This window comes from Capra hircus, chromosome 11 (genome assembly GCF_001704415.2).
Source record: "Capra hircus breed San Clemente chromosome 11, ASM170441v1, whole genome shotgun sequence".
In the NCBI taxonomy this organism is placed as follows: Eukaryota; Metazoa; Chordata; class Mammalia; order Artiodactyla; family Bovidae; genus Capra; species Capra hircus.
This window is the reverse complement of record NC_030818.1, coordinates 59,652,409-59,679,888: the sequence shown is the minus strand read 5'-3', so window position 1 is coordinate 59,679,888 and position 27,480 is coordinate 59,652,409. Positions and strand designations below refer to the sequence as shown.

Below are 27,480 nucleotides of genomic sequence, written 5' to 3'. Positions count from 1 at the left end.
GACTTAATGCAATCAAATGACGCTAAAGATGGAGAGCAACTAAAACTCTTCATACAGTGCTGTCAAGGAACATAAAATAGTACAGCCAGTTTAGAGTACTGTTTTATCAGTTTCTTACAAAGCTAAATTTGTACTTACCATGTGACCCTGGAATTCCTATTCTACATATTTTACCCACGATAAATGAAAACATATGTCCACAAAAAGAGTTGTACATGAATGATAACTGGTTCATTTATGAACCTCAACTGGAATTAACTGGTAGATAAACAAATTGTTGTATATTCACACAATGGAATAAAAAGGAAACAGCTACTGATACATTCAACACCATAGATGAATGTAAAAAAACATTCTAAGTGAATAAAGCTAGACAGAAGAGTATATACTATATATTATTTATGTGCACGTCTAAAATTTCTTAAAGTGATTTGCAGTGGTTGATGTCTACTCAGTGGTTGGTGGTGGGGACTGATTGTAAAAGGACAGAAGAGAACTTTTGGGGGTGAAAGAAGTGTTCTGTATCTGATTTTATATTTACATTGTATTTTAATAAAACTAATTTTAAAAAGCAAATAGCAGAACAGACAAACAAAAAAAAAAACAAAACAAAACTTAGAGTCAAGCTACCAACTGGGAGAATACTTGCAAATCGTGTATCTATGGCTTGTATCCAGACCATATAAGAACTTTTACAACTCAGTAGTAAGACAGCCTAATTAAAAATTGGGAGTTTATTTATTTCACCATAGTAGGTACACAAGTGGCTTAATAAGCACATGAAAAGATACTTAGCATCATTAGTCATTAGAGAACAGATCCTACCGCATACCTATGAGAATGGCTAAAATTAAAAAGAAGGACCATAGCTATGTATCAGGGAGAATTTGGAGGAACAGTAACTGGTGGTACAACCGCTTTGGAAAACAATTTGACAGTTTCTTCAAATTTTAAACGTACATGTGTTTATGTGTTTTACCTTATGATCCCACAATTCTAAATATTTACCCAAAAGAAAAGAAAGCATATGTGTACAAAGACTGGTTGCATCAATGTTAATGGTAGCACTGTTCATATTAGACAAAATTGGAAACTTCAAACTTTCATGAATTGTTAGATATATAAACAAAATAATATTTTCATATGATGGACTTGTTCTGTAATTGTTCTGTAATTAAAAAGACCACACTACTGATAGGTATTTCAACGTGGACAAACCTCTAAAAACATTGTGCTAAGTGAACAAAGTCAGACATAAGACTATACATGCATATTGTATAATTTCATTTATATGAAATTTCTAGAAAATGCTAATTTGTGGGAATAGAAAAACAGACTAGGGCTTGGGAATGGGCTCAGGGATTAAACATAATTAGGTATAAGGGAATGTTTTAAGATGGTAAAAGTGTTCTAAAACCTTATTCTAGTGGTAGTTGCATAATTCTCATTTTATGAAATCAATGTACGTGTACAGTTTAAGAGAAAAATTTCATGTACAGCTGCTAAAAAAGAAGCAATTTTGCTTAATATAACAGAGCTAGGGAGAATTATTTACTAGAATTTGTGAATTTAATTGAATGTTTTGAATAAATTGTCTGCCTACAATGTGGAAGAGCTGGGTTCAATACCTAGGTTGGGAAGATCTCCTGGAGAAAGAAATGGCAACCCACCTCAGTATTCTTGCCTGGAAAATCCCATGGATGGACGAGCCGGGTAGGCTACAGCCCATGGGGTCACAAAGAGTTGGACATGACTGTGTGACTTAACTTTCACTTTCTCAATTCAAAAAAGTGTTTAAATATAAGACACTTAATGGAGTTATGTCCCATGGCTATATAGTTAATTCAGTTAGTGTTAGTTGCTCAGTTGTGTCTAACTCTTTGCAACCCGTGGACTATAGCCCGCCAGGCTCCTCTCTCCATGAAATTCTCCAGGCGAGAATATTGGAGTGGGTAGCCATACCCTTCTCCAGGGGATCTTTCTGACCCAGGGATCAAACCCTCTCCTGTATTGCAGGCAGACTCTTTACCATCTGAGCCATCAATAGTAATTTTTATGTTTAATTTGGGTTTCAGGTATTTGTATACATTTCTCTTGACATGAGGAAAACATTAAATAATAATACTTAATAGAGCAGAGGCTATGAAATAGTGAAGAGACTATGGAAACTCTTCACTTCAGTAGTATCAAACTAAACAATACTATTCTCTCACTTATAAAGCAACTATTGTAATAATCTTGTTTTTATCTTGTGATGTAAGAAAAGATTTATCATTATACTTCACTTTGATTTTGTTGTTTTTATGAGTGCTGTAATTCACTTTACAATTTCAGTCAGCTTCATTCTTCTATAGTGTGGTATATTTTGCCCCTCAGGACCTGCAGTTCATAAACATCAATTCAGCAGTAATGCTGTGACAGACATTAATTTGGATAACGTTTGCAAGAAAGGAAACACTTTGTTGTGGGATATAGTCCAGGATGATGATGCAGTAAGTTATTTAATAAAGCCAAAAGACTACAAAATTACAGCAGAATGCAGTCAGTATAAGTAGTAACTTAATGTATGTACATTCTTTTTTGTAGGTTAATCTTTCTGAAGGATTAATAAATGAAGCAGAGAAACTTCTCTGTTCCTTAGTATGTTGGTTTACAGATAGACAGATTCGAATGAGATTCATCGAAGGTTGCCTTGAAAATTTAGGAAACAACAGGTAAATAGGAATTGAAAGTTTTTTACATGGTAATCATATTCATAATTAATATACCATTATTGCCTTAAAAATTTTTTTTAAGTAGTCGTGGTTTTTGTATTAAACTCTTTCCCCCCACAGTGTTGATATGTTATCACTTGGTCTTGGTTATTTCAACACGTTTTGGCACTCTTGATTAGATCCCCTCTAACAGAAATAAGGGAATAATAATACTGTCTCCTTGATTTGGGGAATGATGGTGATTATTTTCAAATTGAAGTTAAATATTCTTGAACTATTATATATAAAGGAAGCTAAATAGGATAAGTAAAATTAAATAACTAAGCTGAAATACATACATTTTGATAATGGCATTTTTCTTCCTTTAGAGTGGATTTTTTGACTTCTGTGGTGCATAGAGAATTAGATTAGTGTTTTTTATCTGGTTTGAATTCTGCTGTATATTTGTATACTTCTTATTGGGGCTCAAATTATTACAAATTTCTTGATTTTCAGTTCTGCTTATTGATACAGTTTCCAGCTTCCCTTGTCTTATACCGCTTCGATAATATTGTTTCATTCTCTTTCATAGTGAATTCAGTTATTAATTGAACATATTAACATTTTCATCTTACCTCTGCTCAGGCTCAGTATAAATGTCTAATTTTATTGACTATGTAAAAAAATATTTTTTGACCTAATTGAATTAGAAAAAATATATTCAATATTTTATTTTATACTTTTGGTCTTTAAAGGTCTATAATTTGAACAATCACAGTAGAAAAATTGCTTATTCATGCAGGTGTAAGAAACTACTAATAGGTCCCTGTTAGTGGATCAGTACCCTCATTCAACATGTATTTAAAAGGAACACTTTTAATGGGTGGATGATATTTCATAATTTATATACGTATTACAGAAGTTAATTTTAAAATGTTAATTGTCTTTTAATAGTCTTCTTGAAGCTACTGAACAGGTTTTTAAGTTGTATCAATTTTTATTCCCCATATGTGCATCTGCATATTGTATGGCCCAGCAATTCCACTGCAAAGTGTGTGCCTTACAATAATACATCCAGATGGTCACCAGAAGACACATTCAAGGATGTTCATAAAAACATTATTCAAAATAACTATTCTTTGTACTGCTGTCCACATGCCAAAAACAGAATAAGAAGGAAAAATTAAATTGTGAACTGTGTGTTAAATAAAATGTTTATAACAGTAGCAATGAAAGAACTACAGCTGCAAGGAAGGGTGTGGTTGAATCTCACGAACATAATGTTGAGTGAAGGAAGCCATATATAAAAAGGCTTATGTTTATTACTCTCGTTATGTAGAGTTTAAAAGCAGAAAAGCTGTGTAATAGTTGGGATAATGGTTACTCTTAGGTTGTCAGTCACTGGAAAGGGGGCTCTTCCCAAGGCTTCTGGGATGCTGGTGAGGATTGCTTTCTTAATGTGGGTACATATTACATATGTATGTTCACCTCCTCATTTTGAATTGTCACTTAGGTTTATACATGTTTTTACATGAATGTTACGCTTAAATATAAAAAGCTATATGAAAGAGGAAATATCATGTAGCCTTTGAGTTATGTATTTTCAAAAGTTGTATAATAATATGGGCATATACTCACAGGCCCGTTTTTTTTTTTTTTCCATTTGTTTTTAATAAAAAGATTATAAGCAATATGTGAGGCTGTAGAGTAGTTACTTCTAGGAGGATTCAGTTATTTTTTTTTTCTTCTTTATGCTTTTCTATTTTCCAGTTTTTCCATAATGAGCACTTTTTCTCCAAGGGTATCTTAACAGAGACAGAAGGAAAATTGTGTATAAAACTGTATGGAAAATTGCCAACTTGAATTTTTAGTAAGCTTAAATTTGTTCAGTCCCAAATAACTTGAAAAAATGAAGCATTTTCATTTGTTGGAGGCAGTCCTATACCCCAGTTATAGTTACTTAATGGTGTATTGAAAATATAGTAAATATAACTATTATATTGATGTTAAATTTGCCCTCAGAATTTACTCCTTAGAGGGTTGTTGTATTTATTATTCTAGTCTTACTACTAATGTATCATATGTACCAATGCTTAGAGCATAGTAGCATTTTTTAGCATGGACATATACAACATATCCAATGTACACCAACTGAACTTACTGAAGTTACGCAAATTAAAAAATAATTAGTTTTGAACATCTTTTTAGAAAACCATTATTAGTTTCAGTTTACTAATGAATCAGTGGTTTTTAACTGGAGTGATTCTTTTCTCCCTTGGCAATATCAGTACTTGGAGATATCTTTGGTTGACACATTGATGAATGGAATTGGAGATGTTACTTTGAGCCAGGGGTACTACTAAACATCCCTCAATACAGAGAACAGCCTTTTACAACAGAGAATTGTGTGAAATGTCAGTAGTGACATCAGAGTCTAAGAATTCCTAAACATAAGAATACTTTCTCCAAGCCTAGCCCCTTGTTTTTGTCATCTTTGTAGGAAAGGGTGTTAATAGGAAAGCTGTTTGTTATGTTGTAACAGATGGACCACTGCAGCCTTTACTCATACACCGTTTTCTGACATGTGACCCCAAAATCCCCACAGATATCTATTTCTTGATAATGTCAACTTTTTACATACTTTACAGAGGTTTTATTTTTTTAAAATTTTCTTTGTGCTGACTTTGATTTTCTTTCTAGTTCCTCACTTGCCGTGGTTTATAGACCTTTCAGCAATGTTTTTTTTTTTTTTTTGCTTTTCTGTGATCATATTACAGTTTATTTTACAGAATGAACTTATCTTTCTTTTGAACAGCAGTATGGCCTCATTACTTCTAAGGGGGCTTAGAGATCTGAAAAAGCAAAAGTCTTCCATAAATTGTCCATAATTCTGCCATTTATGTGGAACCTACCATAAACGCTTTAAAACATGTAGCATGTGACTTACGCACTTTTAGCCTTAGGCAGGTTGTTTTATAAGGGTATAATGACATTTCAGTGGTGCAGGAAGTTTAAAGTTATACACATAGTAGACTGGTTTGCAGAATGTTGTCATAAAGTGAGAGCATGAGGTGGACAGTAACTCCCACAATGAAAAGTCCATGACTTTCCAGCTTAGAATTTGTTACTTTGGGTCATTGAGATAAGACTGCTCTCCAGTGAGTAGGGTGGAAGTAGGGGTTGAGTTGTAATCAGCCCCTTTGATGTTTTATGTTTATTAGAAGACAGGTGTTCACATTCTGTGCTACCTAGCACAGAATCAGAATCTGTGCTGCCTAGCAAGAATTGATTTGAGACTCTGGGAACCTGTCCGTTTTGTGCCTTTTTTTTTTTTTTTTCCTATTCTTTTGCACTAGGTAGTTTAATCCATGTGTGAAATTTTTTGTCTTTAAATACATAATTCTTGTACATATTAGGAATTTTTTTTAGAGGTTCATATAATTAAGAAATGGATGGTACTGTGTACTTTTATTTGGTTTTGTTTTCTCTGTAAAGACAGTATTATATATAGTATTTCATGTCAACTGTTGGTTTATACAATAATTCAAAATGACTGAATAGCATTTGGTAAACACACCAGTCTTCTTCAAATATGGAGTCTAGGGGAAAAAACATCCAAATGTGACTTTTTTAAACTGTGAAGCCCACCAGCAAATGTGTTTATTCTCCTAAGGCAGTATAAAGTTGCATGGGTAATTCTTAGAGTCATACCACACTGTTGTTTAGTAGTAAGCATCTGGTTACAACAAAAACTTGGAATCAAGCAAAGAACCAGAGCAGTTTTAAGATGATAGCGTTTTTCCTGATTCTAAACTTAGTGCAGTGGTCCCTGGGTATCTGTGGGGGACTAGTTCCTGGATTCCTCTGCAGATAGCCAAATCTACAAGTGCTTAGGTCCTTCATATACAGTAGTGTAGGACAGTCAGCTCTCTGTATCCCCAGATAAGGAACCTGTGGATATGGAGAGCTAACTATATCTTGTTATTCAGGACTGTTGTTCCTTTTTATCTTAAACCTGTTGTTGCCCAGGGTTGTATGTTTTGATATTTAAAATTTTCACTCTTGGAAGAATTTGTGAAATTAAGTATGGATATAATTTATGTTTTTTGTAAGCATATCAGCAGTGAAAACTATTTGGGCAAAAAAGTTGATAAGTCAAGGTAACATAGTTCTTACAGGAGAAGTGCTATAACATTTTAAAAAAATTTAGTAGTTTTATTGGAGTGTGGTTGATGCACAATGTTGTGTTAGTTTCTGCTGTGCAGCACAATATGATTTTAATTGGAACAAGTTAATATATGTGTTCTTACGAAGTTTCCATTAACATTGAAATATAAATTATTGTTGTCACAAAGTTAATTACATTCATTGTAGAAAGCTTGGAAAGTAAATTTAAACAATTTAGACTCTTAACAGCATTGAATGCAAAAGAGGAAATAATATTTTCAGAATATATGCAGCTGTTGCACAGTATAAGACTTGCTTTAATGAGCTATGGTATATCTAATCTGTTTGTCTGTATAGTTTAAAACTATTGAAATTACACTAGGCAAATAATTTTGGAATTTGCTTCTGTGATTTTAGGTGAAATTTTCCTGTGTCCTTTTTTCGTTGTGTTATCTTACTGATTTTGTGCTTATAAAGTCAAAATAATGTATATGTATACATTCTAGTTTTTTATGTCTTAATTTTTGGGAAAAACTCTGCTAATGTTTCTGAAATTTTGACAAAAGATTTCAGATAAATAATCTAAAATTGAAACTGATTTCTCTTGATCATCCTCTATAGCCTATCTTCCCAAGCACCACTACTGTGCAACTTGTTGAAGAATATTAAAAATTTTAATATTTAAAAAGATACAAAATGTTTAAGTGTTTTTGAATATTTAAAGAATCTTTAATTTGCACTTACTAGATACCAGGCATTTACTCTCTTTATTTCTTCATTGTATGCTTATTATTATTGGCCATACCTTGAGACATGAGGACCTTCTCCCTCCAGAGATCGAATCTGTGCCCCTGCAGTGGAAGCCCAGTCTTAACTATTGGACCACTGGGGAAGTCCACTGTATATTCTTAAATATATACTAATGTCGTTTTGATCTTCTGACATTCTCCTAGCATACTGTCTTCTGGTAGTATTTTCTTCTTTGTACTTCAGAACTGTAATATAACATTGTACATTGTTGTTTTTCTTCCTTCCTTGAAAATCTTGCCTTTAAGTTCTTTGCTGGTTTGTTGTTTGAGGAAATATATACTCAGCATGCACACATGCGGGGATTTTTAATGAATAAGACAGTCTGCTCACTTAGAGCATATTCTAGTGGTCACATTAAATAAAGGAATATTCATTAGGTGGTGATGATTGAATAAAAATTGTAAAGGAGTCAATAAAGAGGTTCGTGGAGCAGTGGGAAGGTGTTATTTAATTATTGAGTTGTCAAGGTCATTGTTTCTGTTGACAGTTAAAGGAACCTTAATACAGTGAGGGAAGGAGTCCTTCGAGTAGATATTTAGGTAAAGAGCATTTCAAGCATAGGCAATAGCAAAGGCCCTGAGGCAGGAATGTGCTTGTGTGTGCTGATGGAGCAGCTCAAGGAGGATGGGAAGGAAAAGAGGTTACACTGATAAAAGAAATGGGGACAGATCACATATGGCTTTGTAATCAATTTAAGAACCTTGGATTTTATTTAGAAACATGAAATTTTGCAGTTTTCTCCTGCTTAGCGTTTGCCATGATTTTCCTCCTATTCAGAAGTGTAGCCCTGTATACTAATACTCCTGGTACTTCTCTTGAAAAGAGTAGGCATTTTTGAAGACTGACTTGTACTCCATATTTGTTAGTAGAGTGCCAAATTTAAAAAAAAGTAATTCTTTCATGAAGCAATACTGCTCCTAAGCTTAAAAATAAAATTAATTCAGTAACTTATTAAAGTTTGTTGTGCTTCTTTCAAGGCTCATGGAAGCAGCCTTCTTGCCTACTAGGAATTCTGGGATTTGTGTATCAGTGTGTTCCCTGTCCCCCTTTTCTTGCAGAAGATAGACATACTCAGATCTTCTTGAGGTCTTTGAGTGATTTCATGTTGTCTTTTGGCTCCTTAATTCTTGAGGTTTATGGTGTGCTTCTGTTATTAACATTGCTCATAATGCAGTGATTGTCAGTTTAGATACAGTTTATATTAAGTGAGAAATAGGGGGAAAGTGATAATTTATGTAGTTTGAAAAGTGTTCTCTATATTTATTGTTTGTGGTCCACAAACCAGCAGTTTGAGTATCACTTGTGAGCTTATTAGAAATGCAATTCTGAACCTACCCCAGACCTACTGGACCAGAGTTTGCATTTTAAGACTAAACTTTGAGAAGCCCTAGATAATTGACTCAACCTGCTGCTTCTTGTTTTCCTTGATTAAATCCTGAGAAACACCTATGACTGTTAAAAGAAAACTTCCATTAAAAAATTTTATATTTAAAAGTGCTTCACTTTTCTCTTATACTCAGATATTTATATAGTATATTTTACTTTAAATTTTTGGGTTGAATTTTTTAAAACTTAATTTTCTTGCCACAGTGGATAATAAGCTGATACTTGAGAGAAAAAACTCTAATGTTTGCATAAAAGCATCTGTAAAATTCATTAACTCTTTTTGTATTTGATTTTAAATAACTGAATTTCTGTTAAGAGCTAGAATTAGTGATAGCAGTAAAAATTATTTTTTTCTATAAATACCTGTTTTTGTTATTTCAGATCAGTAGTAATTTCACTTCGTCTTCTTCCAAAACTCTTTGGTACCTTTCAGCAGTTTGGGAGCAGTTATGATACACATTGGATTACAATGTAAGTAAATAAAAGAAAGTATTCATTTTCAAGACTTTTTCCAATCATAATTCTCAAGGTTTTTGAGTAACTTACTAGCTGTTAATTTGTACAAGGAAAATTTGAATTTTGCATAATTCAAATGTTTTCTTAGATTTTTGAGATGCTATCTGTACCACTTAGCACCATTAGAGATTATATATACCCCTGTCAGTAGGAAATCTGACCTTTGTATTCACTGTAGCTTGAGAAAAATAGTGTAGCAATTAATTCTTTAATTTTCAGGTAAAGATTTTTTAGTGTGTTTGATCATGGCAGAAGACTCCTGAAGAGAATCCACATGTTAAGCATTCTAGGATGCTTTTAATTTTTATCCATTATTGGAATTGGTGTAGACATTACATCATGTTAGGAATAATTTTGAAACCACTGTGTTACTCTTTTACATATATAGAGAACTTATGATTAATGTTAAAGAATTCTTTCAACGATAATGTGCTGTTGATGTGATATTGATTTAATATTTGAGAAAATTCTGGAGAAAGTTCACTATCATGAGCACTTCATTAACCTCTGAGAATGTGTAACTTGCTTTACACATTGCTTTACACAAAAATAGCCTTTTTGGAGAGATTTCAGAAACTTAAAATTTAGGAAAAATTAGACCTGTTGAAGGATTTATTTATGAAACATGTAGGATGGAATTTTATCTAATTCCTTCTCAAATCTAAGATTAGTTGGTAGGAATACTTTCTTTCATCTAACTAATACGGGAAGCTCCTCTGAAGAAGGGAATGGCAATCCACTCCAGTATTCTTGCCTGGAGAATTCCATGGACAGAGAAACCTGGCGGGCTACGGTCCGTGGGGTCACAAAGAGTCAGACATGAGTGAAGAACTAATACACACACAAATAAGATGAAATTAGTTCTTCTGAGTTACAGTCCTTACTGTTTATTTTTCTTTTAATGGCGTATCTGTTTGACCTGAACCTCTATAACTGTTTTTTAAAAAGCATCTTAGAAAAGCTCTTTCTTTGATTAATTTTTACAGTGTGATTCTAGTGACAGTTCTATTTGTGAGTGCAAGGAGGGTCTTTGAGATGCTGGACAGAAGAGTAGGGGAAAGCATTTAGCATCCTTGAAGTACAAGAGTAGCATGACTTTTATTTCATTTACTCTTCTTTTAGTTTTTAAATGGCCAAATTACAAAATTCAAAAGCATTGAAGTGATTCAGCTGTAGCTCACCTGTGCAAGTTGGTATTGCAGTCATTTGAGAAGGTTTATATTAAGGAGTAACAGAGGCTAACATTCTAATGGAAGTGGGAAGCTCTGAATATTCAGTTACTTATAAGTATATTGGGGCTTCCTGGTAGCTCAGATGGTAAAGAATTGCCTGGGTTGGGAACATCCCCTGGAGAAGGGAATGGCTACCCACTCCAGTGTTCTTGCCTGGAGAATTCCATGGACAGAGGAGCCTAGTGGGCTATAGTTCATGGGGTTGCAAAGAGTTGGACACAGCTGAGTGACTAACACTGCTTAATTATTTATCAAGTATATTGAGTTGAAACCCTTTTAGCTTGTTCTTTGTGTACTGTGTGCTCAGTCACCAATTCCTCCTCCAGGGGATCTTCCCAACCCAGGGATTGAACCAGAGTATCCTGTGTCTTCTGGATTGACTGGTGGATTTTTAACCACTGAGCCACCTATGAAACCCCTAGCTTGTTCCTTATTTAAATATAAATAAGCTCTGTTAATTCTAATGTGAGACTGGTGTCCTTAATCTTACTAGGTGGATCACTTAAAAGAACTCTGAGCTCCTGCAGTTAATTGCCATCAATAATAGCAAAAACTTGCCTTTCGTGTGAGTCTATTATATGCAGTAGCACTCAGCATTTGATTTGATATGTATATCTCTTAAACTCTTAGGGCCCATATTTTAAAATTGGAAACTATCTCTGATCTTCTTAGTAAATCTTCAGGTAACCTACAAACTGACAGGCTGGCATGGACTGTATTGTACTGTTTTATAAAATATTAACTCATGTTAGTCATTTATTTAGCATTTGACCAGACATTTTATCCCCTTCACAGAGACTGAATATTTTGAGATTTAAACGCAATGATACTATAACTTCATAAAAATTAGGGTGCACTATAGTGTTTTTTCCTGTTCTAGAATATTTATCTCACCCTGTGCCTCTGAAATTATTTTTTCTTTTAATTGGTTCAGGTGGGCAGAAAAAGAACTGAACATGATGAAGCTTTTCTTTGATAATCTGGTATACTATATTCAAGCTGTAAGAGAAGGCAGACAGAAGCATGCACTGTAAGTATACTTTAACTAGGTAAGGTATGTCTAAGTCTTGATTGTCTTTCCTTTGAAAGATAAGATAATTTTTCAGTTTTCTGTTACTTTTTTTCCCCATATAATAAATATAATGAAAAATTTAGTTATAAAATTATAAGAAGGCATTTCTTTTTTAATATGACTCTTATAAGGTTATTTTTATAATGCTTAACCTTAGGGAAATACAAACTACATAACCTTAGGAGTTGATTTATCTTCACTATTGAGTTCTTTTCATAAGGCAGTGTTTTCAGGAATCAAAAGTAAATACTTTTTTCAGAAGTCACCAGTATCTTTGTATTAGGGCATTCTAAATATAATATAATTTAATATTATTTTAAGTAATCCAATTGTGCATGTGACTGGTGGTAGAAGCAAAGTCCGATGCTGTAAAGAGCCCTATTACGTAGGAACCTGGAATATTAAGTCCATGAATCAAGGCAAATTGTAAGTGGTCAAATAGGAGATGGCAAGAGTTGAACAGCAACATTTTAGGAATCAGCGAACTAAAATGGACTGGAATGGGTGAATTTAACTTAGATGACCATTATATCTACTGCTGTGGGCAGGAATCCCTTAGAAGAAATGGAGTACCCATCATGGTCAACAGAAAAGTCCGAAATGCAGTACTTGGATGCAGTCTCAAAAATGATAGAATGATCTCTGTTTGTTTCCAAGGCAAATCACTCAATATCACGGTAATCCAATCCTATGCCCCAACCAGTAATACTGAAGAAGCTGAAGTTGAATGGTTCTGTGAAGACGTACAAGACCTTCTAGAACTAACACCCCCAAAAGATGTCCTTTTCATTATAGGGGACTGGAATGCAAAAGTAGGAAGTCAGGAAACACCTGGAGTAACAGGCAAATTTGGCCTTGGAGTACAGAATGAAGCAGGGCAAAGACTAATAGAGTTTTGCCAAGAGAGTGCACTTGTCATAAAAGACACCCTCTTCCAACAACACAAGAGAAGACTCTACACATGGACATCACCAGATGGTCAATACTGAAATCAGACTGATTATATTCTTTGCAGCCAAAGATGGAGAAGCCCTATACAGTCAGCAAAAACAAGACTGGGAGCTGACTGTGGCTCAGATCATGAACTCTTTATTGCCAAATTCAGACTGAATTTGAAGAAAGTAGGGAAAACCACTGGACCATTCAAATATGTCTGCATTTAATCCCTTACGATTATACAGTGGAAGTGAGAAATAGATTTAAGGGCTTAGATCTGATTCAGTGCCTGAAGAACTGTGGACAGAATTCATGACATTGTACAGGAGGCAGTGATCAAGACCATCCCCAAGAAAAAGAAATGCAAAAAAAGCAAAATGGCTATCTGAGGAGGCCTTACAAATAGCTGTGAAAAGAAGAGAAGCGAAAAGAGGAGAAAAGGAAAGACATTTGAATTGAATGCACTCTGCACCCATTTGAATGCAGAGTTCCAAAGATTAGCAAGGAGTGGTAAGAAAGCCTTCCTCAGTGATTAGGGCGAAGAAAAAGAGGAAAACAATAGAATGGGAAAGACTAGACATCTCTTCAAGAAAATTAGAAATACTAAGGGAACATTTCATGCAAAGACGGGCTCAATAAAGGACAGAAATGGTAGGGACCTAACAGAACCAGAAGATATTAAGAAGAGGTGACAAGAATACACAGAAGAACTATACAGAAAAGATCTTCATGACCCAGATAATCACGATCATGTGATCACTCACCTAGAGCCAACATCATGGAATGCAAAGTGTAGTGGGCCTTAGGAAGCATCACTATGAACAAAGCTAGTGGAGGTGATGGAATTCCAGTTGAGCTATTTAAAATCCTAAAAGATGATGCTATGGACGTGTTGAACTTAGTATGCCAGCAAATTTGGAAAACACATCTGTGACCACAGACAGGAAAAGGTGTTTTCATTCCAATCCCAGAGAAAGGCAGTGCCAAAGAGTGCTCAAACTACCGCACAATTGCACTCATCTCACACGCTAGCAAAGTAATGCTCAAAATTCTCCAAGCCAGGCTTCAGCAATACATGAATTGTGAATTTCCAGATGTTCAAGCTGGTTTTAGAAAAGGCAGAGTAACCAGAGATCAAATTGCCAACATCATTTGGGTTATCGAAAAAGCAAGAGAATTCCAGAAAAACATTTATTTCTGCTTTATTGAATATACCAAAGCCTTTGGCCATGTGGATCATGACAAACTCTGGAAAATTCTTAAAGAGATGGGAATACCAGACCACCTGACCTGCCTCTTGAGACATCTGTATGCAAGTCAGGAAGCAACAGTTAGAACTGAACATGGAACAATAGACTGGTTTCAAATCAGGAAGGGGTACATCAAGGCTGTATACTGTCACCTTGCTTATTTAACTAACTTATATGCAGAGTACATCATGAGAAATGCTGGGCTAGAGGAGGCACAGGCTGGAATCAAGATTGCTGGGAAAAATATCAATAACCTCAGATATGCAGATGACACCACCCTTATGGCAGAAAGTGAGGAGGAACTAAAAAGCCTCTTGATGAAAGTGAAAGAGGAGAGTGCAAAAGTTAACACAAGTAATTTGAACTTCAGAAAGGACACTGCAACAGTAATGAAGCAAATATTCATCTTTTCTTTGCCAGTGTTAATATAAGACAGTAAATAAAAATTAAGATACATCAAGCAAGCTCAATCTTTAGGAAAGCTTAACTTTAAACTTCAGTAGCAAATCTAGTGTAATTTTTGAAACCAGCTAACTTTAGGAAGCTTTTAGAATTTTGCACCTGCTTATCGATATTTAGAAATTGAATTAAGAGACTCTATCTGCAAACTGGGATATAGATCATAGCTCAGAGTGGCTTCTGTCTTTTGTTGGCATGCTAATTTGGGCAATTCATCCCCAGCCAGCCTTTGGATTTGTAACATAAAAACTCATCATTGATTCAGTCTCCTTGATTGGCTACTCAGGTGCTTGTGGGAACTAGAATGTTGTGATATCACAGTCACAGTTCAGTGTGTAGTTCACAGAGCTGCTAAAGGAATCCTAAAATGCAAATCTGATCGTTACCCCTTTTCTTTCCCCAGCATCCTTCACCAGATAAGGGACTTTCTTGTCTGTCCATAACAGTATCAAACTCTTCTGACATTCAGGCTGACAGCAGTTTGGCCCCTGCTTCCCTCTTCAGACCCATCTCCTACTTTTCCTGTATCACAGACCAACACTTGATTCTTAAAATGCCTTCCTTTGCAAATGCTGACAAACTGATTCCCAGAGAACCATGTGAACTTACCTACTTAACAATCTTTCAAAGCAATTTTTACATTATACATTGAATTTTGTACATATGAATTACAGTTACTTAGATTTGAAATAACATTCAGAAGTGCTTATTTTGTATCAGCTGTTTTCTTTATGAATTATATATATGGAAATGATATATCATTAACATTTCTTGTTTAAGGAATATAGTAGTATCCCTGGAGGGACAATGACAGTGAAACATGGAATTTCTAGATGGAAGTGGATTAAATATTAAAATTAATGTACATATTGCATAATTTTAAAATAACATTTCTTCTACTGTTGTTCTTACCTACTTATCTAATTTGAAAGTTTGTGTTCTAATATTTTGTAGATTTTTATATTCTTAAATAACAATTTTTTCCTGTAACATTTGGCTTTGGCCATTTTTTGTGTATGTAGTTAAAGATATAATTTGAAATATTTAATAATTGAGTCCTTAAATGGAATTTTATTTATTTGATACAATTTAAGATTAGGACCATTAGATCTTTAAAAATAATTAAGAAATAGGATCTCTCAGCTAATTATTTTAACGATTTTTTGAATGCAGGTACAGCCATAGTGCCGAAGTTCAGGTGCGACTTCAGTTCTTAACTTGTGTCTTTTCAACTCTGGGATCACCTGATCATTTCAGTAAGTTTTTAAATCAATATTTTAAAAAGTTTTTAGATCTTCATTGATTCTTGAAAGAGTCAATTGAATGTACTCATGCCTGTAGATTTCTGTGGTGATCAAATTATTCTCAGTACTAAACGTCCTATCTGTGTATGGCAATAGCAGCTTGTCCCTGACATGTTCTTGTTTCAATCTCTGAATGTGTCGGTTTCTTAATGAGTGAATGACTTATTGCATGAACAAAATATTTGGGATAGGAGAACATATCATGTTAGAGTGACTATTTTTCTTTTTTTAACTTTTGGTTAATAGAATATTCCTTTCACTCCAGTTGGAAACGGCCACTGTCTGTATATTATATCAGGGCTAATCTTATCCCAGATTTGTTGATTTCATAGGTGACAGAAATTTGGAGACACATTTAATTTAGATGAATCTCAAACTCAATTTCATTAATAATTAATCTTAAAAAACAGAGAAATTGGTCTGGTATAGTAAGAGTGTGAACCATTTCTAAATCCACATGCAAGATATCCTCACAAGAAAGGAGAAAGGTCGATTTCCTTTGGCCAGAGCACCTTTCCTCTTGCTGGACTGATGCTCCACATGCCTTGTTTTCTGTATGTCTGTGTCAACAACCTCATCTATTAGAAGGACATTCTTTTTTTTAGCTGTGGTTAATGTCAAACTGCTGGGTGAGTGTTTTGCTAGCCTGAGAGATGTCTTCATGACCCTTTAAGTCCATATCTATGCTTGAGGTATGCCAAGTGTTTATTGTACTGTTTTAAGTCTAATTTCTTTTAAGTCAAGGTGTTTGTAATGAATATCACTAACATTATGATAACATTATGATACCAGTAGATTTCAAAATGAAGACACCTGTTTTTGATAGAAAACCCCTGTTTCATGTTACTGGGTCATTTATTACACCCATATGATTCAGGATATACAAGAAATAATATAAAGTATTAAAAAAATCTTTATACATGGAGAAATCAAATGCAAATATTTTCAATATAAATAATTTCACATGACCATTGTTTCATGTTTGTTGAATATAGATTTTCATTGGAAAAAGTTAATCATTTTTTTCAGTATTTGAATAACGAGTTATTTATTTTGCTGCTCCTGTTCCATTAAACACAGAATATGTTCTTTTTGTGTGGGCTTTAAATAGCTACTGCACATTTAAAATCATGTTTGAACTTATCCCGTATCATAATTGTACTTCTCTAACTGGTACAGTTTCTTTCAAGTATAATATGGTTACTCCAAAGTTACAGATTTTTTAAAAAGATTCTTACCTATCTTCATTTATCTCTTCTTAACTACTTACTGTGTTTAAGTTACACACTAAAGGTTGTTCCTAGTGTTTTTATATTGGCTCTCAGGGGCACAGGTTTTTAGAATGAATAAGACACACATTAACTATTTCTATGAGAAACTGATTGGATACATTTTGTATACATTTTTTGCCTCAATCTCTTCAACTGATACTGCTACTAGGTAAATATTTTCTGAGGTGGTTTTGGATCTCATCTACTTTTTGGAGTAGGGGGAGGGTCACGAGTGGTTTCTTTTTTTTTGGGAAGGAATAATATTTCTTTTTACTCTTGGTTCCACATTTCAAAAATTTCATTATCTGTATTTTGAATTAAAAGAGTTGAGAAAGGTCACTTTTTCCCTTTATATCTCAAATCAATTTTTAGTAAGTTTCAGATGCAAAATGAGAGGTATACCACATTTATTTTAACAATGTTATTTACTATTCCCTATTCTTAAAGTGTTCTAGGAATCAGTGGGTGATATGGGCTAACACCATCTTGATAATATCAAGTATTGGCAGAGTTTGTAGCAGGGAAAGCCTTTGCTTGTTGAATGGAAGTGGTATCATAAAACTGAGTGATAATATTTCGATCTTGCATTTGGTTGGGACTTGATCTGCTTCCAGCTAGTTGATCACTTGGAATATGTGGACTGTGCACTAAGTTTTTAGTTCTTCTGTGATTTTCTTGTTGCTTCTAGATTTCACATATTCTTAATTTGTTTTACAGATCAGTCTTTTTTCTTTGGAATAAACCAGTGTGGATAAGGAAGACCAAAAGGGAATTAATAAGTGTTAAGACTGATTAAGATTGGTTTTAAGGTTTTGGTGCATATTTTGAAGACATTTTCACAGAACATATATTGCTTTAAAGTTAGGGTTAAAGCAAAACTTGCCATTAGGAGAATTCAGAGGATAACATTCTCTCAGGAGAAAGTAAGCATCCGAAGATTTCCTCTCCCAGGCATATTCCCTCAGACACTGAGACTACAGCCATCCAATACATGGGGACAGGCAGAAAGAGGAGACTTCAAAAGTCAACTGTATTTCAACAGCCAATTTTTGGCAGGTCTGGCAATGAGATCTTTCCATTTTTCTCTGTTCTTTGTGATGTATGTAAGAGTGAGTAGCTGCAATAGTGATTCTGGCTGTTGTCTAAAGAAGTTCTGACACAATGCCTCAGTGTTACATATCATGTATATCCCACTTACAGCTGTTTTATTGAGCGCTTTCTCTTCCACAGAGGCTAGTTTGTTTCCTTTTCTGCCTGAGAGAGCCTGTAGTTTCTTTATTGGCCTGTTTTGCGTGGAATTAGTTGCTACTACCATAAGAATCATAATGAAGAAAGCTATTTTTATCTTGGAGATAAACCAACAGGCTTCAATGGATTCCCCTAGCTGTGTGGTTGGAATTATCATTGATGGCTAAAAATAATAGCTCTTGATTGGAGGGGTCCAAGGGTTCAGGCAACATGGTGATCTCTGCTGGGTTGCCAGTGCACTTGATAAACTGAGTGACTTCGGGGCTAATGAAGCAGACATGGTCAGAGCAGTCATGAAACTGACTATTGGCAAAGTACGCAAAGGCAAACCCAGTAACGTGAACGTTGAGCCAGCTTGGAGGATCCAGTATGAGACAAATGACTGCCACAGTAGACTGTCCATGTAACTCAAGACGTCTGGGTCTATCTTGTACCTACCAGGGCTGCTCAGAAATTCCAGAAGCTGCTTTGGACCTCACCACCCCAACCAGCCTCCAAGCAGCTCCATACTGGCCAGAAAAAGGATGGGGGTGGTGGTTACTTAAGATTCTATCATCTTCTCAATGCCTTCTGATTCTGGGGAATAAGCCCATGCTCTTGAATCCCTTATGGTATACTTTAGAAATCCCTGTGATAATTTTATTCTACGCTTTTGGACTGCCTCACTTATCAGAGTTGTGATTGCCCTAATGCCTTTTCTTTGATTCTGAATAGTTCTGATTCCTTCTGACATACTTTAGAATTGTCTAATACTTGGGTCAAAGTATTAATACCATACAGATTCTGTCTGATTTCAGTGGTTTCTTAGCTAATTGTTTCCAGTGATGTGTTGCTCTTCTGTTTTAGGTAGTCAGTTCCTTTTTGTTTTATTAATTGTAAGGATCCCTTTTTTCATAGTTTACAAAAATGATGCTTATTGGCATTTATTGTTTATCTCCTATGTGCATAGAATTAGCTTTGAATATGGTATCCACTGTATTCTTTACCCTTAAACCTTAGAACTGACTTAACTTTTTGGGGATTACTTCCTTTTAATCATGTTTGCTATAATACAATGATTGTTGATGTCTTAAAGAAAATGACTTTCCAGAACAAATGTGTCTCCTAGGATACTATCCCATATAAGTCTTGTTTTTTTAAGATGATTTATCTTTGGAGTATATTTAACTACATTTGAAAGCATAAATTATATGAAGTCTCTACGAAACAGTTTTCATAAAATGCTGTGAAGTATCTCCTTTGTGTTTCTGTATATATTGGTGCTTCTAGTATATTTAATTAGGATGAAAATGTTGCATGTACCAGGATTTAAAATTTGTAATTTTATCTAGGGTTAAGTTTGGAGCAAGTTGATATTTTATGGCATTGTTTAGTAGAAGATTCTGAGTGTTACGATGATGCACTCCATTGGTTTTTAAATCAAGTTCGAAGTAAAGATCAACATGCTATGGGAATGGAAACCTATAAACATCTTTTCCTGGAGAAGGTAATTTTATTTCCTGACTATTTGTATTGTTTTTCTATATTTCCTTTTTCTCTCTTGAAATGTAAACTGTAATGTTCATTTTTTCCTCTTTTGAAATATTTTAATTAAAAAAAAAGTTTTTTAATATTTATTTTGGTTGGGTCTTCATTGCTGCCTGGGGCTTTCTCTCGTGATGAGAGGGGGTTACTCTCAGTGCCAGGGCTTCTCATTGCAGGGGTTTCTCTTGTTGCAAAGCATGTGTAGCCATGTGGGCTCATTGCCTCGCGGCATGTGGAATCTCTCTAAGTTAGGAATCGAACCTGTTGCATTGCAAGGCAGATTCTTAACCACTGGACCACCAGAGAAGCCCTGGAATTCTTTTTTAAAAAGATAAATATACTACTTCTCTGCAGTCCTTGTATAATTTTTGCCACTTAGATGTTGCTTTAGTTTTGTGCTCTACAATGTCTGTATATCTAAATGAATACTTAATTTTTAGATTTACAAAAATGTTATGTTCCTTAGCTAAAGTACTTAAACTAACAGTAAGTATAACTCTTGGTGAACAGTAATAAGAGGTGTGTGGGGAGGTTTGTTATTTTTATTTTAAAATCATTAGTAACATTGTGTTTCAGTATTTGAGGGGTGGTACCACACCTACTGTGTGAGAGCCCTATTCTGCAATTTTTAATTAAATGGTATGGTTTTAGCCAGTCTTCTGGCAGATATAAGCTAATGTTCAGATTTGTTGATTTCTGGGGGGGAGGGCATTTGTAGGAAGGGCTGTCATGATGTGTATTAAAGATACACATCTATCCAATTTTTATTTTTATTTATAAGATGCTGCATTTGGTTCAGTAGGTAATTTTCCACTTAGATTTTAAAACTTTGATAATAAAGCAGTACACTTTATTTTTTATATGCTGATTTTTGAGATTATAAAGGCTCTAGAAAGTCTCTGTGGTAGACTTGAGTTCATACGAATGAGTTTTGATAATAGAAACTAAATCACTTAATAGATTCACGACAAAGCTACAAACAAGTCTTCAGTTATCTTAATTTCAAGCTCTGACTTATACAAAACCTGTGTATTTATCTATATGTTGTAAATGTGTCTGGTGTAACTATATAATAACTAATAAAAATTTTAAATTTCCTCTGGTTTGGGTCTATAATACATCTCAAAAATGGAAGCACGTATCAGCAGGTTTCAGTTAAAATCTCAGTTATTACATTTTCCTATTCAGTGTTTTCAGTAAACTAGATTTGTTAACTTAAATGTGTTATGTTAAATCTAATAAAATGAAATCTGCTAAATTAATTATCACACATAAACTACCTTGACAGCTTTTTTTTTTTTTTAAAGATGCCCCAGCTAAAACCTGAAACAATTAGCATGACTGGCTTAAACCTGTTTCAGCATCTCTGTAACTTGGCTCGACTGGCTACCAGTGCCTATGATGGTGGTTCAAACTCTGAGGTATGAATTGAGATTTGTCCTTTTCTTGGGTCAGCTTGTGGAATTTCTTTTGTTGTTCCTCAAATTAGATTACTACCAAGCATTGAATTTACTGATTCTGCAGACTTTTATTCTGAAGTCTTAAGAAGCTTTTATCTTTTGGGTTTTAAAAGTTTTATAAAGCAAATATGGTAATTTTTATTACTGAAAATAATCTCTTTGTGCATAATGGAAACTTGTGATACACACTTCAAGCTGTGAAACAAGTCACAAAGATGTAACGTCCACATAGGGAATATAATCAGTAATATTGTAACAACTTCATAGGGTGCTGGATGGTAACTGATTTTATTTACAGTAATCTTTTCATAATGTATAAAAATCACTGTGCTGTATACCTGAAACTGATAGAAGATTGTGTGTTAGTATAACCGAAGTAACATAATTTACTGTATGTTCCTTGGTTAATAAAGGATTTTGTTGAGTAGAAGTTTGATTTATCAAAAATCTGTTTTTCAGGCCATTTTTGTGGCCAAACTTTTAGTTGCTGTTGGGCAACTTCAGAGTTCCTTTCGGTAACTTCTCTTCTGGAATGGAATATACCTAAATCATTAGTGACCATGAGGCATGATCAGTTCATTAGCTGAAGACTGTCACAGATTGCTAGTCTTATTTCTGGCTCTTATTTGGCTAGGTTGGATGACTGCGAGTTTTTGTTGAATGCATTATATATTCCTAGGCTCACCAAACATAGACTGTTGTTTGAAAGTCTTGCTTATTGGACATTTCAGTTTATTAATGATAGCTCTGATTCATGCTATCTGCACTCCACTTATATTTTTCATTAATTTTCTTTAGAGATTGAGTTGTGTTATAGAGAGAAAAGTAAACTGCTGTAAAATCTATGTGGTACAGATAACTGTAATTGTATTTAGAGCAAGTAGTTGTATATTGCTTTCATAGTATCTTCCTACCTTCTTTCCTTGTTTGAATAGTGTTTTTGTTTACTTATTTCTGTTTGTAATGTTCTGGTTCAAGCTCTTACTCTGATAGCACTATGAAAAGTTTTAATTTGGTGATTTCAGACGGTTGGACAGATCTGATTTACCTAAAAGGTCACACTCTAATTTTGAGATAATACTGCTTTTTAAGTAGATGACATGAACACTAAAGCTATTCTGTCACATACCAGAAAGTTATCTTTTCTTCACCCTAGTTACAGTTTTTGAGAACTTCCACTGTATACTTTTTCTATAATTTTCAGTGAAAACTTTTTTTTCATCTCATAGTTTAAGTCATAAATTTAATTATCAGTTTCAGTTAGTGAAGCTTTTTAATTTTCTGTGAATACCTGAAATCAGTGACTTTCAGAATAAGTTGAATGAAAGCATGTTATGTTAACATGTTATGCTAATAATTATGTCAGTTGTTATTCCTTTGTAGCATGTTTTGAGGACTTGACTTTTTCTCACTGTGTAGTCATAACTTCTGAGTTAAATGTTATACGCATACATGGATGATTTGTAAGTAGGTATTTTTATAACTAGTACAGGTATATTTCAGAAATTGAAGAAATTTCCAAGGTTTTTATCATTAGGAATTGCCTTTTGAATACTTTATAAAATACTAAAACTCTCTGATATTGAATGCCTCTTAAATTTGTAGCTTTGGTCTTTAGTTAACCATTGTTTGACAGTTAACATTTATAGATGGCATATTCTTGTTTCTTAGCTTTGTGGTATGGACCAATTTTGGGGCATTGCTTTAAGAGCACAGTCTGGTGATGTCAGTCGAGCAGCTATCCAGTATATTAACTCCTATTATATTAATGGTGAGTGATTTGAATTACTGTCTGGTAGGTAATTTTTATCTAAGTATTTTTCTTAGGTATAATTGATATCTCTTTAATACAGCTAAATAAGAATATAAGGTTGATAATACATATCTAAACATCTGACTTTTTAGGTAAAACGGGTTTGGAGAAGGAGCAAGAATTTATTAGTAAGTGTATGGAGAGTCTTATGATAGCTTCTAGCAGTCTTGAACAGGAATCACACTCAAGTCTCACTGTTATAGAAAGAGGACTCCTTATGCTGAAGACACACCTGGAAGCATTTAGGAGAAGGTAATTTTTTAAAACCTCATTATTAGAATGAATTTTAGGCATTTAAAAAAAATTGCTGATATGTCCAAAAGTATTCTTAAAACTAAAGGTTTTCTTGGGGGCAGCTAGAAAACATAACTTACCGAAAGTGAAGAGTTAGTAATAGAAGTAATTTTTATTCATGATATGTACCATTTCATCGTGGAATCAGCAATATAGGTTCCTGGTAAATACCGCAGAGCTTTAAATATCATAAGACTCTGAGAAGATGTGCATGAATAAAAATCTCTAGACAGAATTCCATCTCTAAGAAAGTATTACTATGATTGAAATGGCAGAACACCACTACCAAAAAAGTTTTCACTGAAACTCTGACCAGGAACATCAGATAATCTCTCATAGTTGAATCAAGTTGAGTCATTTGTTTCATTTGCTGTTTTTTTTTCTTCCTGGACTAGGAGACAGTATTTTAATTTTGAATTTCCATTTACCATGGAAACATGATCAAAAAATTCTGTGTTAATGAATATCTATATAATTAATTTAGACATACCCTGTGTAATACAGAAATAAAGCAAATTAACATTTATGAATATATCGACTGAATTAAAAGGTGAGTAGATAGTTTTAATTAAGAAATTCTGTTTGTTAAAAATCATGAGTAAATGTAAAAGTACAAAGAACTGTTGAAAAAAATTGTTAAAACTTATTTCAACTTCCAAGCTCAGTTTGATAATGAAAACCTATACCATTTATATATATTGACCTCTGTTTAAAATGTCAGAAAATACTTAATAAAGATTTTCTACACATTCCTTATAAATAACATGGCTCTGTGATTTAAAACATTTAGACTTTGCAAAATTCCTTATTTTGATTACGATTGTAAATTGTAGAAATTCTACTTAAATAATTCCTTGTGTTTTTAAAGAATGTGTAAGGGAAGTCTTGAGTCTTTTTCAACAGAAACTTCACACTGCCTCATAATTTTTATCACTTTAAAAGCTAAAAATAAAAAAGCAAATGTGGTATGTCTTATTCAAATTAATAAAAAGTTAATACATACTCATAAAATTCAGATATTACATTAAGATAATACTAAAGAAAATCAGAGTCTCTATAATCTACCCTTTCCTATCAGATATTTATTGTTAATGATAACAGTACATCGTCTTCTAAAATTTTGTATGTGCTGCAGGGTCTACAAACAGCAAACCAAAACAGTCCTGTTGGTTCAAGCCCTTAGTCCTCATGCAGCGTTAACTCATGTTTTTAAAATAGGTGTTTATTTAAGTCTTTTAAAACAAGTTTTTCCTAGGATTCCTGTGTTGCATTTTATCAGTTTAGTGAATTTTAGTTCAAAAGTTCCTTCTCAGGTGTACAAACTTTTTCAAACTGAAGAAAATTGATTATTATAACATCCTTAATAGAAACCTTTGTATTTGTTTATGTTTTCCTCTAAAAGTTAATCTTGGTGCTAAATAATTTATATAAATACTTTTTGGGTGGCAAGTAAATAATCTAGGAAACAATTGAATATTCAAAAACTGAGAGCTAGTTTTAAAAAATTATATAGGAATTTTCAAGCAAATCCTTGTGTAGTATCATACAGTTTCAGGTGCTTAATGTGCTTAGTGCTACTCCTAATTAAAAATTGCCTAACATTTATAAAATGAAAACATAAAGTAAATATTGTGTTTATTCCTTATATTAAAAGAGTAAATAAAAATGTCTTTTTAAAAGATTACTGTTTCTAATTTAAAATTGCCTAAACATTTATAAAATGAAAATATAAAGTAATTATTGCACTTATATATTGCTTATTATTAAAGGAGTAAATAAAAATGTCTTTTTCAAAGGATATTCTTTTTTAAAAGAGATAAGGTTATAATCTTAACAGTGGTTCTCAACTAGAAATGATTTTGTTTCTCTGAGAACATTAGGTAATTCCTGGAGACATTTTTGATTATCACAGCTTAAGGGAGAAGAGAAGGCAATGTTATTGGTATATATATAGTAGATAGACTACCAGACATCGGTAGTGCACCAGATTACCCCCTCATTACTTAAGAATTATCAGGCTCCAAAAGATTAATTACTCATTTACTCATAGAAGGTCAACATTGGATCACATCTTGGAAATCAAGTACATTTATTTGCTTACTTGTTCTTTTATTCCAGAATTGCTGATTAGTTTAGACATTGATATTTTATTTTCTTAAATAAATTGAGGTACCCTGGATCCTGTCTTCAACTGAAAATCAGTTAGAAAATTAATATTTAGTGTCATGCTTAATTGCCTGTCTCCTTTGACATATTAATCTTTATCATTCATTTTACGATTTTAGCAGTCATGGAATCGGCTCTCAAAAGTTGTTAGGCTGGTTAACATGTATTTACTGCAATACAGTTCTCTCTTTGAAAAATCTTTCCTAATACCTTTTTTCTTGCTTTGAAAATAGGATTGACAGCTTGCCATTTCACTTACTGGATTAATTTGTTCCTTTAAATTCCTCCTGCCTCTGCTACTCCCCAGTCCTCCCTTCATCTTGTTAAAAACAAACAAAAAAAAAACACCCCATAATATGCTTAATGGGCCCTTTTTTTTTTTTTGGTAATTTTTCTTGGAAAGTAATTTTTAAGGCACTCTTAACTATATTTACACATTTGAGTTTGATTCAATATCATGAATCCAAACTTAAATTTAATGTTGTAAATTGTAATGTATTGGACCCTTTTGTGGGCTCTTTTATTTTGTAAAATAGCAAAAACTTCTGTAACATTAAAATAGTTTAAAATGATATCCTTCCTGTATGTGGTTTTTGTGTTTTAGGTTTGCATATCATCTCAGACAGTGGCAAATTGAAGGCACGGGTATTAGTAGTCATTTGAAAGCACTGAGTGACAAACAGTCCCTGCCGCTGAGGGTTGTATGCCAGCCAGCTGGACTTCCTGATAAGGTAGTTACATAGTTTTAGTTTCCAAATTAATAGCATTTCCCAGTTCAAATATATGTTCTTTTTGTATTTTTAAATTGGTTGCATCTCATATTTCAGATGACTATTGAAATGTATCCTAGTGACCAGGTAGCAGATCTTAGGGCTGAAGTAACTCATTGGTATGAAAATTTACAGAAAGAACAAATAAATCAACAAGCTCAGCTTCAGGAGTTTGGTCAAAGCAGCCGAAAAGGAGAGTTTCCTGGTAAGTCCATTAGTTCAAATTTTTCTATTTTCTAGGTTCTATCATATATTGACTTCAAACCTTTACTTCCTTAAATAAAGACTATGAGCCATGTTCTTGACTCCTCCCCTCCCACCCTTGGTATGGTGCCATCGATTCTTCGGCAAGAGTTAATAGTTCTCTTTTTCTTTTTTTTTTTTAAAGATGTTATTTGCAAACATTTGTACTCATTTTTCTCCAAAAAAAAAAAAAATCTGCTTTTGTAGGTTATTTGATAAACAGTGTGGGAATTAATAAGTTTGTGTCCATACACTACCTAGAACCCAACTTTAAAAGTGAAAGTGTTAGTCACTTTAAGTCGTGTCTGACTCTTTGCAACTCCATGGACTGTAGCCTGCCAGGCTCCTCTGTCCTTGGGATTTTCCAGGCAAGAGTGCTGGAGTCGGTTGCTTCTGTAAGTACCCAGTTTTACTCAGTAGTTTTTAGGGTGGTTTTTTTTTTTTTTTTTTTTTGCTATTTTGATATATTTTTTGAAGTGTATGAAAACAATACATCATTGAGTTCCCACCTATGCATCTCCCCTTCCCTCAAAAAAAGTATCATATTAAGGAATTTTCGTGTGGACCTGAAAGGTATATTTGATTACTCCCTTTTAGTGTCTTTACATAGCACATAAAATAGGGGCTATTCAGAGGAGCAACCAGAAAAGCTGTTATATTTTACTTACAGGTTAAAGGTCTGAATGAAAATAGGCCAAATACATATTTTAAAATGCCTACCTGGTAATGTCACTTTGATTGATAACATTAGTGGAAGAAAATCTTGACGTTTTAAAAGCTTCTTTTTAAGACTTTTAACCTCCCTGTGTGCAGAGTGATAATTGTTACGTCTCTTTTAGTGAGGAGCCAACAGTTTTACTACATTG

The 27,480-nt window shown here is 33.7% G+C and overlaps 1 protein-coding gene and 1 pseudogene across 4 annotated transcripts in view; one reads left to right on the top strand and one right to left on the bottom strand.

The window, feature by feature from the left end:
* Nucleotides 1-27,480, top strand: part of USP34 (ubiquitin specific peptidase 34) — a 229,438-nt gene that overhangs the window by 105,695 nt on the left and 96,263 nt on the right. For all 4 annotated transcript variants that reach the window (XR_001918813.1, XM_018055392.1, XM_018055394.1 and 1 more), the window contains 11 exons: nt 2,377-2,492; nt 2,587-2,714; nt 9,438-9,527; nt 11,739-11,834; nt 15,695-15,777; nt 19,676-19,830; nt 21,176-21,289; nt 23,000-23,099; nt 23,234-23,393; nt 26,206-26,332; nt 26,429-26,576. Coding sequence is in view for 3 of the 4 variants with exons in the window: in XM_018055392.1 (XP_017910881.1) it covers nt 2,377-2,492; nt 2,587-2,714; nt 9,438-9,527; nt 11,739-11,834; nt 15,695-15,777; nt 19,676-19,830; nt 21,176-21,289; nt 23,000-23,099; nt 23,234-23,393; nt 26,206-26,332; nt 26,429-26,576 (1,317 nt within the window). In the remaining variant the exon portion in view is untranslated. The remainder of the gene's footprint in view (nt 1-2,376; nt 2,493-2,586; nt 2,715-9,437; nt 9,528-11,738; nt 11,835-15,694; nt 15,778-19,675; nt 19,831-21,175; nt 21,290-22,999; nt 23,100-23,233; nt 23,394-26,205; nt 26,333-26,428; nt 26,577-27,480) is intronic.
* Nucleotides 17,048-19,077, bottom strand: LOC102173198 (annotated as a pseudogene).